General features: G+C 55.4%; 1 protein-coding gene across 7 annotated transcripts in view; it reads left to right on the top strand.

Annotated features, from left to right (window-relative positions):
- The window catches only part of KCNIP2 (potassium voltage-gated channel interacting protein 2), a 46,187-nt gene extending 32,771 nt beyond the window's left edge, over positions 1-13,416 (top strand). For 5 of the 7 annotated variants that reach the window (XM_071748480.1, XM_071748481.1, XM_071748479.1 and 2 more), the window contains exons 2-8: positions 8,711-8,835; positions 9,243-9,312; positions 9,399-9,469; positions 9,980-10,087; positions 10,475-10,579; positions 10,854-10,916; positions 11,249-13,416. In XM_071748480.1, coding sequence (XP_071604581.1) covers positions 8,711-8,835; positions 9,243-9,312; positions 9,399-9,469; positions 9,980-10,087; positions 10,475-10,579; positions 10,854-10,916; positions 11,249-11,296 — 590 coding nt within the window. In that variant the 3' untranslated portion in view covers positions 11,297-13,416. Of the gene's footprint in view, positions 1-7,509; positions 7,606-8,710; positions 8,836-9,242; positions 9,313-9,398; positions 9,470-9,979; positions 10,088-10,474; positions 10,580-10,853; positions 10,917-11,248 lie in introns of all 7 variants that reach the window. The other 2 variants (XM_071748476.1, XM_071748477.1) reach the window with 1 other exon arrangement.
- Positions 13,417-15,232: the final 1,816 nt, after the last annotated feature.

The raw sequence follows: 15,232 nt of genomic DNA, 5'->3' as shown, positions 1-15,232 counted from the left end.
CTGGGGCCAGAGTAGGGCAGATCTCTCAGTATCAAGCTCTCCAAGGACCACAGCACCTGTGGCACACACACCTCTGGCTCTGCCACTGCACGGTGTCACGTCCCACTCAGCCCAGCCAGACATAATTAGCTTGTTGAATCTCTTATCCCTCCGGCCTCATGTTAATCACTTTTCACATTTCTTCTCTCCCAGTTCCCTCTGGCCTGCCTTGCTCTTTCTGTTGCTGATGTGCCTGAAGAGAGGAGCAAGGGGACCCAGCTGGACATGGAGCAGGGACCCCATTTGCTGCATCCTGGCCCAGAGACAGGCTCTGAACCAGTGAATGGAGGGTTAGAGAGGTTGCTCAGCCACACAGGAAGTGAGGAAATCACAGAGTGGAGGAAAAGCAGCAAAGCTAGAGAGCAAGGGAACCTGTTGACACAACCCTTCTTTGCAGCCCTTCTCTGATGGTGGAGGACGAAACCTCAGAGTCCAATGAGAGAGGCTCGCTTGGGGTTCTCTAGCACGGGGTCATGTTGGGCTGCAGGATGCTGTGAGATCTCAATGTGGTCTCCATCATCTCTCCCCAGTGAGGGACAGGATTAGACCCCAGGACTGGGCACCAGTGGGAGTAGAGGTGCCCTAGCCAGGGCTCTATGGGGTTGCGTCCCCAGAGTGCAGGCAGAAGGTCTTGTGTGCCATCCGTGCTTGGCTGCAGTGTCCCCTCAAAGAAAGCAGGGGAATGTCTCATTCCCCACAAGTGCCTGCCCTGGGGCTTGCTGTGCTGGTGGCCAAATGTGAAGCAGCTTTTCAGTGAGAGATGTATAGAAAACCAGCTCCAAGAGACTTTCTAATAACCACAGCTGCCAGGCTGGGATCTCTGCCATGCTGCCCACAAGGCAGGGCTTCAGGTGCTCTGTGGGGAGATTCTACACTGTCTGGCAGCCTCACCGTGCTCCATCTTGCATGTGACTGTGACTGACTTGCTGGTATGGAGAGGTGCAGATGTTCCCCTAGGAGGTGAAGAGGGAAGAGGTGAGGGTCCCTGGAGGTGTCTGGTAGACAAGGCTGAGCTCTGAGGCAGGGAGTTCCTTGTGCTGTGGGCGCACACCAGGTAGGGACACTGCTGGGTGAACAGGTTTGGTTTGGTTTGGGCTGGGGCAGAGGGGCTGTCTTGGGCAGGGTTTGTCCCTTGGCTGGGTGGCAGCAGTGCCCTAGGGGGCAGTCAGTAATGAGCTCATGGCTTGGCTCCAGGTTTGGTGCCACAAAGCGGTGGTGTTGGGATGAGGAGCTGTGTACAGCTGAATCTCCTCCACACACCCACTGGCACCAGCTCCTCACCTCTCCACAGTTTCCAGTTCTATGGGGTGTCTGTGCCAGGTTGTGTAGGTGCAAGGGTGAGAGCTGTTGCCTAAGTCTCTTGGGCAGATGCACAGGCTCCCTCCTCTCTTGCAGCTTGAGTGCTCCAAAAGATCCCAGAGGGTTCCAGGGTGGGAAGAGTGAGGGACAAGGTAGACGTCTCCTCCTCTGCCCTCCCTTCTCCCTTGCTGTGTCTGTTGCTGCCAGACAAGCTGCCTGCAGGAGCTGTGTGTCTGGGGGATGTCAGTTGCTGGGGCACCCTGAGGTCCATAGGGGCTGCTAACGGTGGGCATCAACCTGCTGCTCATCTCCAGCTCCAAGCTACTCCATGCCTTGGGCATCATTGACCTGGCCAGGAGAGGTGGGACAGGGATGGGGACAAGGACGGGGAGGTGGTTGCAAAGGAATGGCGATGTTGTGGTAGAAGTGCTCCTCACCTCCTGTCCCAGGGGCTACAAAGTGCTTGGGGGATGTTTGGAAGGATGAGTGTGTTTGGGGGCATTTGGAGGAAGGAGAGTATTAGAGTGGGAGGGTGTCTAGGGTGTCTGAAAGCACTTGGGAGTTGGAAAGGTGAGAGTGTCTGGGGATGTTTGAGAGTGTTTGGGTGCTTGGGCAGGCACGGTGTTACAGGGGTATCACGGATATCAGGGTTATCTGAGGACATAGGAATGTGGAATATTGGGGTGCAGGATGCTAGGGGTGTCTGGGAGCATTAGGGTGGCAGGTATCTGGAACTATAGGCATCGGGGTGCATGGATATGTGGGGTGCTGGGGGGACTGGGACTATCTGGCGTTGCTGGGAGTCTGAGGGCATTGGGATACAGAGGGCTGGGGTTTGTCAGGTGGTGGGAAAAAAGGCTGTGGGAGCTGGATGTGGGGTACTGCACCCTGCAGGGGAAAGCTTTCCCCACTGCCTCAGTAACTGGTGGAGGGGAGCATGGCTAAAAGAGGCCAGAGCCCTTGGTCCCTTTGCCCTCCCTGTGGGGCTCTGCCAGATTTGGGGGTGTAAAGGGCTGCTGTGAATGCTGAGCTCCTTGGGTTGGCAGGTGGGTGCTGAGGACAGGGCTGTGGCCAGGAAAGAGGAGCCAGAACATGTCAGAATGTATGGCCTGTTGGTTGTGCCTGCTGAGGGCAAAAGTGCAGAGAGATGCATAGTGCTGCTGTCTTGTCTCCTTTGGCTGTCTTCCTGTGCCACAGACAGTCCCAGCTCAGACAAGGACTGCTGACAGACTTCGCATGGGTGTGGTATGAAGTGTGTTTGCCCCCATTCCCTCTTCCTCCTGACTGGTGCTGGGGGTACTGTGAGCTGAAGGGGCTGTAGATTGTGTCCTCCCAGGAAGCACACCTAGGAGCTGTGATGGAAGGATGTGCAGATAGGAGTGATAAGAGGAGCAATTAGTGTCTGAACAGTGGGAAGGGAGAAATGTGCTGTGCCCAGGAGGTGCTTACAACCCCTTTATGTCTGGGCTCTCTGGGATCTGACTGGGCTGCGTTTGAGGTATGTCAAGGTTTTTTCCCTGTGCCTTACTGGGGGGATATGGATGGCATCTGGGTAATGGGTATGCAGAGCAACAGGTCTCTTGCAGGACATGGTGCCTACAGCCAAGAGAAGCTGCTGCTTTGCTGGGGCATTTCTGGGTAGCTCCTCTGGGACATTGAATGCACTGGTTCCTGCTGCTAGAGGTGTCCCTGCCATGGAGGTGCTGGAAGGGACAGGGCAGGTTGTGTCCCATGTGTGGATTTTGCAGCAGGGTGATGCACATGGCTGTGCTGGTCTCGCAGTGTTACCTGCTCTATTTGAGGAGCCCCTGAACTCCTCTCCCTTGACACTTTCATCCTGCCCCATTCCCTGGTTGCAACATTTTGTGTGGCCTGAGAAATTATTATTCTGCCAACACCTCCTCTGGGAACAGCCAGGTTGTCTGGAAGCACTGTCACAGGTTGGGGGTGGGAATGGTATAGCACTGCTATGAGCCCTGCTCTGCAGCCCCTCCTGGCCCATGCCCCTCTCTCCCGTCAGGGCCTGCTTGGCAAAGGGGTCATCCAGACACTGTTCCCTCTCTGGCATCCATGATCATCCCATTACTGAGTCTCTGCCATCCCTCGAACTGCAGGCCTCAAGCTGCTCCCAACTCCTTTAGCCCTGCTGGCTCTGGGATGTCTGGGCTGAGGCTGCCCCTGTGCCACCCCCAGAATAGGGGGGTCTCTATCTGTTCCCCACCTTGGGAAATCCCACCTCTGGTTTCTTTCCCCTAATGGATGACTGTCTGACCCCAGTGGCTGCTGCAGGCACCTTGGCCACCTTACACTCAGCTCTGTCACTGTTGACTGATGAGGCTCATTTGCAGAGCTGCTGCTGGCAGGACCCATCCTGACCCCCCTGGGCTGTCTGGGGGAACTCACTGTCTGTTCCTCACAATGACCTTCATTGAAAACTCTGGAGAGCTGTGGTCCCCAGGAGCAGGAGGTGGCATTTGTCAAGGCTGGCTGCTGTGGAGGGAGAGCAGACTTGGGGGTCAGTGAACCTGCTTGGAGCTGACCCCTCCACAGGGATGCTCATGAACCACAGTTTATAGGTGCAGCTGGGCTCAGCATCACTGCCTGGGTGAACCCAGAGTCATGGCCTGGTTGGGGGAGCCTGGGGACATATCTCTGGCCTCCCAGGAAAAGGTGATGTTTTGAGAGGATGTGGAGGTTCTTCTACTGAAACAAGCATATTCTGGTGACCACTGGCCCTTCCCTTTACTCCCCTGGGCCTGTCCTATGCCTTCTTCTGGCTTGTCCCCCTACTCTGGCCAGGATTCACCCCCCATCTTCTCAGCCCAGCTATCTGAAATGGCAGAGGGTCCTCCTCCCCACCTGCCTTCCACTGTCCAAAGCCTGCTTCTAGGGCAGGGGTAGATCATCTCTGGGGTACCAGCTCCTCCTGACCTCCCAGATGACCTCATGCTGCTCCAGAGGGCCAAGCAGGGGCTGTGGAAGCTGCATGACACCCCCTGTGGCTGCTGGTGCTCTGTTCCCATCCTGAAGTAGTGTCATATCTGGGTGTTCAGCGGGGGATGCTGAGGGGGTCTCACCACTGTGGGATGCATGACAATGCATTTATTGATGGGTTACTGAGAGTGAGGGGGGAGTTTTGGCACTGCCTGCTGGTTTGTTACTGTGGGGTCTTTGCTAGCAGGAGGGTGCTGTGGAAGAGGTGGACTGGTCTCCCCAGCCAGCTGCCACTGGGAGGGGACTGGTGGCTGTAGCTCTATGGGGAGGACAGGGAAGTGGTTATGCATCATGCTGACCCTGGCTCCTTCTTTCTCTCTGTGGAGACCACAGAGCAGCCCAGGCTTGGGTCCTCCCTGGAAAGTTGGGGTGTCAGCCCAGCCATATGTTTTCTCCTGACATGGTGGCACTGGCTGGATCCAGCCCCCAAGGACATATGAGCTGCTGGTGACTCAATACAAAGTGTTCCATGGCTATCCTGGTGGCAGTCACTGGTGGGGTCAGAGATCCACCCACTGTGGGTCTCTTCAGAGCCAGTATCCAGCAACCTCCAGGATTCATTTCAACATCATGTGGAGGTGGGAGTGGGAAATCCTTTTCCCTTTTGGTTTTCCCCAAGGTTAGAGCCTTGGTTTGTGTGTGTGTGTTTCAAAGTCCCTGGGCTATGGAGTGATGCATGGGAATGGACAAGCCGCTTACCCCGGCAGACCTCCCACTGCAGAGAAATCACTGCCAGCTCTTTCTGTTGGTTTGTTGCATGATAGGTGCTTGGTGGCTCTTGCAGGGGGGTGGAGGGAAGAGCATATCTGAAAGAGGAGCTGTTGCTGGCAGGGACAGAACTTAGTGCTTCAAACTTCCCATGTTCCCAGTGGGGCAACACGTGGCCGTGCTCCATTCCCTGTCTTTGGGCAGATCTGGTTCCCAGCAAGGAGGGGCCCAGGGAGCCCCCAGAGTTGTTTGTAATTTCGAAGCTAGGGAAAGAAAGGGGCCAGTATGTGCTCCTCAGCAGTGCCCTTGAGTACACCAAAGCCAGGACAGCAAAAACCCAGCCCTGGTCACCCCTCTCCTGTTGTTAAGCTGCATGTGCTGAACGTGCTCCTTCCCTTCCCCTGGGGGCCCCTGGAATTTGGCCCTTTTCAGTTTCCTCCTTAAGAAAATGTCCATGTTCTTTATTTTATATTTTTTTTCTTTCTCCTTCTTTATAACAAACTAAAGTGTAACTTGCACCTGACCTGACCTACTGCACGTGCCTATACCTACTGCCCCTGTGAGTCCAACCACAGTTTATTCTCTGTTGCATCTCTTTTGCTGTGTGGTTTCCCTCTCACCCTGCTCTCTCCCTTGGTCCATCACCCTGGCACTGGGTGTTGCTTTGCCCACTCTGTTCCTTACCCCTGGGTGAAGGGGCTGCTCCTGCCTCCCAGGTCTGTTCCTACAACTCAGCTCTGCCAGAGGGACCTGGCCCCAAAACATGCTTGGAAGGCTGAAAGGTGCAATTTCCCTTTCTCTCTGCAAATTCAAGCCCTGGAAAAGCAGCTGGGCCCAAAACTTGTTTTATACCTGCTTCTAGGAAGGAGAAAACCTCTTTCTTCACCTGCCTTCAAACCCTGGAGCAGACAGGATCCAGGTTGTGCTGTCCTGGAGCAGACAGGATCCAGGTTGTGCTGTCCTGGCAGTGCCAAGATCCTGGTCCTTACCTGTGACCCTGCCACCCCATTTGTGCATCCCTACTCATTTGCATGTCAATGGCACCCTGCTGTGGATGCCAGCTCCCTGAGGACAAGTGTGTCCTCTCTGAGTGACTATATGTGATGTCCTGCTGGGACAATGACCTCTTGTAGCTGTTCTACACTGTCCCTGAGTGATGCAGCTGCCTGCCCCACTCTGCTGCCTCGGCATGAGCTCAAAGGGTTCAAAGTCCTACCTGTGGGCACTTGGGGACTGTCCTGCCTAGCACAGGCTGCTAGGTGCAGACCCATGGCCCTCTCCTGGAGCTGAGTATCATGCAGCACAATTTCTCCAGCATCTGGGGCTCAGCTCAGCCCCACAAGGCTGAGAAGTTGCTGGAGAAACTCCATCTGCTGGCCCCCACGAGGAAGAACCCCAAAACCAGAGCTTGGAGGCACAGGAATCATGACCTGCTGCTTGCAGATGTCCAGGGTGCTGGAAGCAAACATGGTGTCAGCAGAGCTCCAGAGGGACTTTGCACCTTTCATCCCATTGGTGCCCAACACTGCTGCCTCTGGAGGCTGGAGCTCAGCACAGCTTTCATCCCCTTCTCTTCCTTCCCTCCCTGCCTGTGGTGTTAGTCCTCTGCTGAGTTTGCTGGCTTGAGGCACTGTGGGGCCCTGTGGAGAGGAAGGGGGTCTGCAGCCATGGGGCAATGCCAGCTGGGAGAGATGGGGCTGAGCAAAGCCATTGGGGTCAGGATGGGGGTTTAGGGGGTGGTGGGGGAGTCTGTGCAGTGAGGAGCCCTGATATTATTAATGCAGGGCCACTTGGAATTCATGGCTGTCAGACAGACTAAAGTGGGGACCCCTTCACCCTGCCCCATAGCCTGGCTGAGGCAAAGCCCTAAGGGCTGGCTATCTCAAAGCAGGCCCCTGGGCTTGGGGTGCATGCTGCAGTCTGGGCTGCATGGCTGGGTTCTGTTCATGCTACGCGTTCAGCTGTCGGGGGTCAGCAGGATCAAACCAACCCCAAGCTCTGGGAAGGATGCAACACCCCAGCTCAGCCACAGGCTATTTGTTGGGCTCCATCCTGCCCTGTTTCCCTTCACAGCCCAACGGTGGGTGGGTTGTGTTCCCAGGGAGCAGATATTTGGCCTCAAGGCAGAGTCCAGCCCTGCCATCTCTTTCCTCTCTGGGCTTCTGGGTGTCTCTGGCACAGCCCAGCATGCCTCCATGAGGGGTGCAGAGGTTCTGGGTGTGGGTAGCCCAGCAGAGTTGCCCCTTTGCCATCCCCATCCTTCCCAAAGAGGGGCGAGTTTGTCCTGGGATGAAGCAGAAAGGTGAACCAGAGCCTGGGTTGGGCTTTGCCTTCCTGCTCCTCACACTGCATGTGCTGCCTCCAGCCCCGCTCACCCCTCGCCGGGTGCCCAACCCTGCTGCTTGCTGGGAGGGAGAGCCACTGCTCTGTTAACTCTTCTTCTGCTTGGTGACTCCTTCTTTCTTCCAGGCAACCCGCCGGGCCAAACTAAAAAAGCTCTGAAGCAGCGATTCCTCAAACTGCTGCCCTGCTGCCGGCCCAAATCCATCCCCTCGCTCAGCGAAAGCAAGTGCTTCTTCTTGCCTTTGTGTGTGTGTGTCCCCGGTGGTGCTGCTGCCTGCCCTCTGCCCGGCCCTGCCCGCTGGAAGGGGATGCCTACACCATACCCCTGCCCTGGGTTTGGGTTTGTCAAGGATCAGTGCTGCCCCAGAGGAGTCCGATCCGATGGGCTCTGCACCCACCTCTGTTCTTGCCTGCTTCCAGGCTGGTTTTTTCCCTCTCCAGCTCCCAAGAGCAGCTCCCACAGGGTGCACAGTGACGAGACCTGCTTCGAGGATGGCTTGGGGCAGCAGGACTCTCCTGGCACTGGTTTAAGGGCTGGGGCGGTTGTTGCTCAAAGCTCAGTGTTGGTTTGGAGATGGAGGTGTGATGGGGGGTGAGAGGGACCAAGCAGAGAGTGAGTGCAGAGCTGCCCAGAGCCCCATACCCCCCTGCACTGGGTGTACTTGGCCCCTTGGTGAGTCTGACCCCAGCTGATTCCCCTGGGGAGAAGAGGTGAGTATGAAGGAACAGGGGCTAAAGCCCTTCACAGAGAGGGGGGTACCTGCTGTGGGGCTACAGCCCCCTTCTTTGTCGTGGGATCTGGGGGTGCTGGCTGCTGTAAGCAGGGGTCATGTGGCTTGCCAGATGGTGGGGAGAAGCCATCAGTGAAGGAGAGATACAGTGGGCAGAATGGGGTCTAATCAGGGGTAGGGCATTTGGGGCTGTGGATTTCTGGGAGGCAGCTCTCCTGCTGGACATGAGCCCTGATGCAGCACAGACTTACTGGTTGTCCAGAGTCTCAGTTCCAGAGGGCAGACACCTGTCCTGGAAGGAGGAGGACAGGCAGGGGGAAACTCAGCACTGGCGAGGTTTCACACCCCCTTTCTTCCCAATCTGGGTTGTACTGGAGGCTGGGGGGCTGTTGCTCAGTGTCAGTCTGCCTCTAGGGTGTTTCTGAGTGTCCCCTGCTGGTATAGACCAAACTTAAGCTGAGTAGGGCACCCCAAAAATGTGTCACCCTGGACAGGTGTGGGAGGATGTGGTGTGCTGCACAAGGTGCCTCTCCTGGCATGGCAGGGAAGGATGGTGCTGGCCTCAGCTACTTTCTCTTCCCCTGGGTTCCTTGCAGACAGCGTTGAGGATGAGTTTGAGCTCTCCACCGTCTGCCACCGCCCCGAAGGGCTGGAGCAGCTCCAGGAGCAGACCAAGTTCACCCGAAAAGAGCTGCAGGTCCTGTACCGAGGTTTCAAGAATGTGAGTACCCCTCAACCAGCTTCACTAGCCTCTGCTGCCATGTCCACCTTGGAGCATGCTTCACACCCACAGGTGCCCTGGGGTTTGCAAATGCTTTTGGGACCTTGAGGTTGAAGTTTATCTCAGCCTATGGCCTGATCCCACCTCTAGGGATATCAGTGGGGAGACCTGATCCTGTGCTCCATCCCTTGGATGTGGAGAGCCCCTTCCCTGGGTGCCTGGGATGCAGAGTCCCTCCAACAAGGGGTGCAGCCCATGAAATCAGGGAGATGCTCCAAAGCAGCCTTACCATCCACTCCACGAGGCAGCACAGGGCTAGGGGGCAAGGCAAAGGAGCTGCAGGGATTTAAGGGGGTGCTCAGCCCCTCTCCTCAATGTGGAGGTGACACCATGGCTTGCCCTGACAGGAGTGCCCAAGTGGCATTGTCAATGAAGAAAACTTCAAGCAGATCTACTCACAGTTCTTCCCACAGGGAGGTAAGTGCCCGTGCCCTGCATGGGCGCCTTTGCAGGGTGTGGGGGGTGTCACATAACATCCTCTCACACTGTCCACCTTTTGCCAGATTCCAGCACCTATGCCACCTTCCTCTTCAATGCCTTCGACACTGACCACGATGGCTCTGTCAGCTTCGAGGTGAGCTGTGGCTGAGAAGGGGATGACAGTGGGGTAAGAAGGGCATGTCCCATCAGCTGCCATGGGCTGGGCTAAGAAGCATTGCTGTTGCAAATGGATGCAGAGCTTTGCAGCAGCTGATGGAGTTTATTAAATTTCCAGAGACATGGAAAAATAGTGAAATGCCATAATGAAGGGGGTTTTCTGTATTTTCTGACTAGTGTCTTACAGGTAGCCAGACTGACAGGCGCAGCCTTGGCTGGGTCTTCTTCAGGATTTGGCTGAAAAAATGAGTCCTGTTGGGTGCTGTGATCCAAGGAACTAGTGCAGGACATATTTGGGGACAAGCAACCCATTGTCCCCGGGCTTTTTTTTATACTCAACTTTCTTCTTGTCAGCCTAGCCTTGGGGCACATCTGCTTTGGGGCTGAATTCTCCCTCTGTGAGAGGGACAAGCAAGGCTGTGCCCTCTGTGTCCATGAAACCCTTGTGGCCTTAATTCCTCTCTTCCTGCCTTGTCCATCCTTTCAGGACTTTGTGTCTGGGCTGTCCATCATCTTGCGGGGCACCATTGATGATCGCCTGAACTGGGCCTTCAACCTCTACGACCTGAACAAAGATGGCTGCATCACCAAAGAGGTGGGAACGGGGAATCCAGGGTGGTACCCTAGGGCCAGTGCATGTTTCCCTCAGGCAGGGTCGAGGGTAGGATTCAGGGACATTGGCTGAGCTCTGAAGGATAGCTGAGTGTCAATATTTACTGAGCTCAGTTTTACACACAGGTCCCTCCTGGCCCACTGGCACTGGTGTGTTTCTGGGTTGCAGGGAAGGTAAGAGGTGTGCTGCTTTGGGTCTCCATCACACATGCAGACACACACACAGCCCCACACTGTTCATGGAGCTGGCAGGAACACACCTGAGCACCCCAGAGATTTTTCAGGAGTATCAAGAAAAAGGTTTGGATTGAGGACCAGGCAGACACAGAGCCCCATATTGATTCTGCAACTCCATTCCCCTTCCCTTCAGGAAATGCTGGACATCATGAAGTCCATCTATGACATGATGGGCAAATACACCTACCCAGCCATGCGGGAGGAAGCACCCCGGGAGCACGTGGAGAACTTCTTCCAGGTGAGCTGAGCAAATCCTGGGGAAGCAGAGCTCCAACACAGAGCTTGTGGCTGCCCAAAACCTGGCATGGTGCAGAAGAAAACACCCCACACTGGGGACAAAGCAGGGCTGTGCTGAAGAAAAGAAGCCATCCTGGTCCTGATGGGTGCCTGGGGATGGCTGGGGCAGGGGTGTGTTTTGTCCAGCCCTGCAGGGCCTGGGCAGAGGGTGGGCTGGGCTCTCCCTGGGACTACATTTGTCCTTGCCATGCCCCCTGAGCTGTGTTTGTCTGCAGAAAATGGACCGAAACAAGGATGGCGTGGTGACAATCGAGGAATTCTTGGAGTCCTGCCAGAAGGTAAAGCCATCACAAGCTCTGCTTTGGGGCTGGGCCACCTCCCTGTCCTGCAAGGACCCCCATTTCCCCATTGCCCTCCTGACAGAGAGGAGGTGAAGGCAGAACTCCCAGGGGCAAGGCTGGGATTCAGCTTTGGGAACTCTATCTGTACTGACATCCTTGTGCAAATAAGGAGAGCTATTCACCCCAGTAGGGCTTAGAAACTGCCTGTAATTCCTGAGACTCTTGTCCCGTGGGTCAGAGCTGCCATGAGGGTAAAGCCAAGTTTGGGGGGAGCCGCCCAGACTGCTGTTCCATGGCCAACTTGCCCACTTCCCACTTCCTCCCCACAGGACGAGAACATCATGCGGTCCATGCAGCTCTTCGACAATGTGATTTAGCTTTCGGACCTGCCTCCAGCTGAGCTCTCTTGCCACCAGGCCCAGAACCTGCTTCTCTCTCGACTTTTCCTTCGAGCCTCCCCTCCGCCAGCTGCACAGACACCCTTGCAGGAAGGGGCCTCCCTTCCCTGAGATGCAGTTGGCATCAGGATCTTCCTTCTGGGCTGGGTCTGCTTTCCTTGGGGGATCCCAAGCAGGTGCTCCTGGATGTGGGAGCGTGGGCATGGCTGGCACAGGGCGAGCATTTAGCCTGGATGGATCTTCCTGCACCTGGTCCCAGTAGGAAAGCCACAGCCTTGGGCTGCAATAGAGGCTTCCCCCATGCAGAGCACCCTGTGCACCCATGGCTCCCCAACCCCTGGCCCTCCCCAGCCTCCTGAGCCCGCAGCACTGGCTCCAGCCCAAACCCTCTGGCAATGCTGTCTAGAAACCAATAAAGTCTTGCAACGGGCACCAGTGCCTCAGCTTCCTCCCCTGCCCCAGCCATGCCCTGCTGTGGGGAGTGTGTCCAGCATGTCGCCCACCTTGCCAGCCCCTGGCCAGAGAGTGGGCAGGGGGGCTGTGTCTAGAGAAGGCAGTAGCACAGGGTTCATCACTGCATGAACTGTGGGAAGCAGCCCCTGATCACAGAGGACCTGGTTAGTCCTAGGAGGCCAATCCTGACATGGGGAGAAGGGAGGCTGAAGGGATCCTGATGCTCCTGAAAAATCTGAAGGGACCCTGAGGGCAGTGGTCCCTCAGGACGGAGGATGTTGGGATGCTGGGAGAGTTGCAGCCTCAGCCCCTGTTGCATGAGTTCCAGGTGCTGGCACACAGGGAATCTCAGGGACTCATTTTGATGCTTCTATGGAGAGACATCTTTCCCGCTAGTCCCCGAGGTCAAAGCTGCCAGAATATGGCAGCACCAGAATATGGCACCAGAATATGGTGACACATGAAGGAGAGAGGTGTGCTGAGCTCTGGAGGCCATCCTGGCCCTTGGGCCTCACAGCCATGCTCCCAACATTGTTTGCTGCTTGACCTTCCCCGGTCCATCCCAGGCCACCTGCTGCCAGGGGAGCCTGGGAATGAGCAATGGAGCAGAGAGTTGTCCCTACAGGAATAGCTCTGTGGTGGAAGCACAGCTGAGCTGGCAGCTCCCTGGGGAGAAAGCCAAGGCTGGGGCTGACCAGAAGTCATTGCTGTGCTGCTGGTGGGCTTGAGGGTCACTTTGGGGCAGCATAGGCTCAGCCTTTTCTCCTGGCATGGCCATGTGAGACCCTGCTTGGGACCCCAGCTATGGAGTCAGCACCCTGGTGCACCCCACATCTTTGTCACCACCAGCTCCTCAGAGCAGGGTGTGTGCAGGCAGGCCTGTCCTGCTCACCTAACCCTGAGTCATAGCTGGCACAGTGATGCCCATGGGCTGATGACCCCATACTAACCACAGAAGCCCCTCTCTGCGATATCACAGAAACTGGGGATGGACCCAGCCCCAGCAGCCCCTGGCCCTGCTGCTGGAGCCTCTGCATCCTTAGCATTCAAGGGTAATCAGGGCTGGCCTGAGCTACAGTGTCTGAGATCAGTGGGGATGGGGTGAGCAAGACCAGTACTCATACTGGACCAGGCCCCAGATCCTGGCTGAGTCCCTGGTGTTGGATCCATTAGAATCCCCCATCAGGACCTCGAGCCAAAGTCACGGGGCTGCTCCCTGGTAGGACCATCCCTGGCCCAGCTCCTGCAGGTATGGTGTTTTTTTAGGTTCATTCAACACATTATTCATCTCAGTCCTGTTCCTGGATTTGCTGTGGGGCTGAGCTCCCACTTGCAGTCTCCCAAGGGTGGGAGGGCAGGTATCCCGACCCTTACCCCTCCTGTCTCCTTCTCTCCATCCTCCCTCCTTCCAGGGTCTCTGGGGCACCCATCTTACCCCACCACATGGAGCAGATGCCGCCTCCTCCCTCACGCTGCAGGTCGCATGGTGTGACCCCTGGCTCTGGGGCATGGTGACCCACAACCCGCTTGGCATCTCCAGTCTGTATATTTTGTATTATAACAATAATATGGGTTAAAAAAAAATCAAACAAAAAACAAAACAACAAAAAAACAATAAAATTTAACCACAATTGCTATGCACACCACTGTTATATCTTTGCATCTGTCAGCTGTCTGGGGGTGGGGGAAATAGGGGCTGAGGGGCTTTTTGGCAGGTTGGTGGCCTTTGTGTGATGCTGCATGGTGCTCTGCATGGGTGCACTGGGAGGTTGCATATGGGACAGGGTGTGTATTGAGAAGGCCAGGGTCCCAAACAGCCTGGCCATGGCATTAATGACCCCATATATTACAATTGTTCCCCTGCTAAGAGGCCTTAGGCTAACAGGGTCTTACACAAATCATGTCAGGTCTCAGGAGTGGGGTCGTCAGGTGTATTTTCATCTTGCCACAAGAGGCTGCTGGGTTAACCCAAGCTTGGGACCAGGTGGCCCTCGTGGGATGCTAGGATGTGGCATTCAAGGCTGAGCTAACAGGAAGATGGTCAGCTACCATCTTGAAGAGGTAGGTATGGACTGGAAAGTTTTCTTTAATTAGGGGTGGGAACTAGTACTTGAAAAAGTGCAGCCTTGGGAACTGGAAAAAAATCACTTGAAGCAAAATGAAGACAAAAAAAAAAAAAAAAAAGCAGGCAAGTAAGAAACCAGAAAAACAACAGGATGGTGGACCTTTTGTGGGACAGTGATACCTCCCAGCACTATGCAGTCCAGGAACTGAAAGCTCAACTTGAAGAGCTGAACATAGACCCAAGCATCTCAAAACAATGGGCTCTGGCTATGAGAAGAATCACCACTGTGGGACTTGGGAAGCTGCAAGCCTGCTCTCTACAAAGCCTCTGTCTTCCCAGAGACCTTTCAGATCTCCTGACAATCATCTGAGTGTGTAGCAGTCTGAGGATGGCCTGAGTGTGTTTTCCCCACTAACCCACCCTTCTCAGTATATCCTATCTCTTGTGAGCTCTACTTGGCTGATTGCAATTTTGTGTGACACGATCTTCAGGCTTGACATGCCCTCTCATGGCACAGGGATGCTGTGAGCCACCCCTGAGGTCCCCCTCCTGAGGGTGAAGGGCAGGAAAGGGATTGGGGTGACAAGGGCAAAAAGAGTGCTGTGTGGGCCACACTCGGCTTTCAAATGCTGCCATAGCCTGTACTGAAATGAGGCAACCAGGTGCCACTAATTGCCAGGTAGTGGGCATGAGCTTGTGTTAAGCTCACCTGTGCCTGATTAGGGCGGGCCCCAACTGCACATGAGCAGGACTGGGGGGCCAATAAAAGGTGAGGCTTGAAGCACAGGCCCAGCTCACTCCTGAGGAAGCCAGCAGAGAGGCTGCTTGCTTTTGGAGCAATAGCACCGATCCAGGCTGGTCAGCCCTGAGGGCAATCGACACAGAGCACTAGTCGTGAGTTTCTGCTGGAACACCTGGTTGGACCTTGGAGCGCCGTGCCCTAAGAGGTTCATCTTGCTACAACAGCCTTTTCACACCAAATGGGAATAGGCTTGTGCAGGGATTGTTGCAAGCAGCTGTGGGGCTGATCCCCTGGGAACCAAAAAAGACCCTGTACTTAACACCCTCCCCTTGGACAGAGTCCCTGGGGGAAGATGATGAGGACTGGATTAGTCCCTTTAGGTGTGTCATCAGCTTGTTATGAGAAGTTGCTGTGTGAAGTAGGGCTTGGGACCAGGTGGCCATTATTAGAATGGGGCATTTAAGGATTAGCAACAGCAAATTAGTCGGATCTGCTGAGAACAGAGGTAAGAGCTGATGCGTCTGTAGAAAAGGGGCAGCCTTGTGTTGTTTTAAGCCATCTTTTCCCAGGCTTCAGAGAAAAAAAGAATACAGTTATGTGGGAAAAGAGCTGAGCAACTGGGTAAGGCAGCTTAAGCCTGAAGAAATGATTCACT

Source organism: Heliangelus exortis, chromosome 7 (genome assembly GCF_036169615.1).
Source record: "Heliangelus exortis chromosome 7, bHelExo1.hap1, whole genome shotgun sequence".
NCBI lineage: Eukaryota > Metazoa > Chordata > Aves > Apodiformes > Trochilidae > Heliangelus > Heliangelus exortis.
The sequence above is the reverse complement of the archived record's forward strand: the minus strand, read 5'-3'. Positions and strand labels throughout refer to the sequence as shown.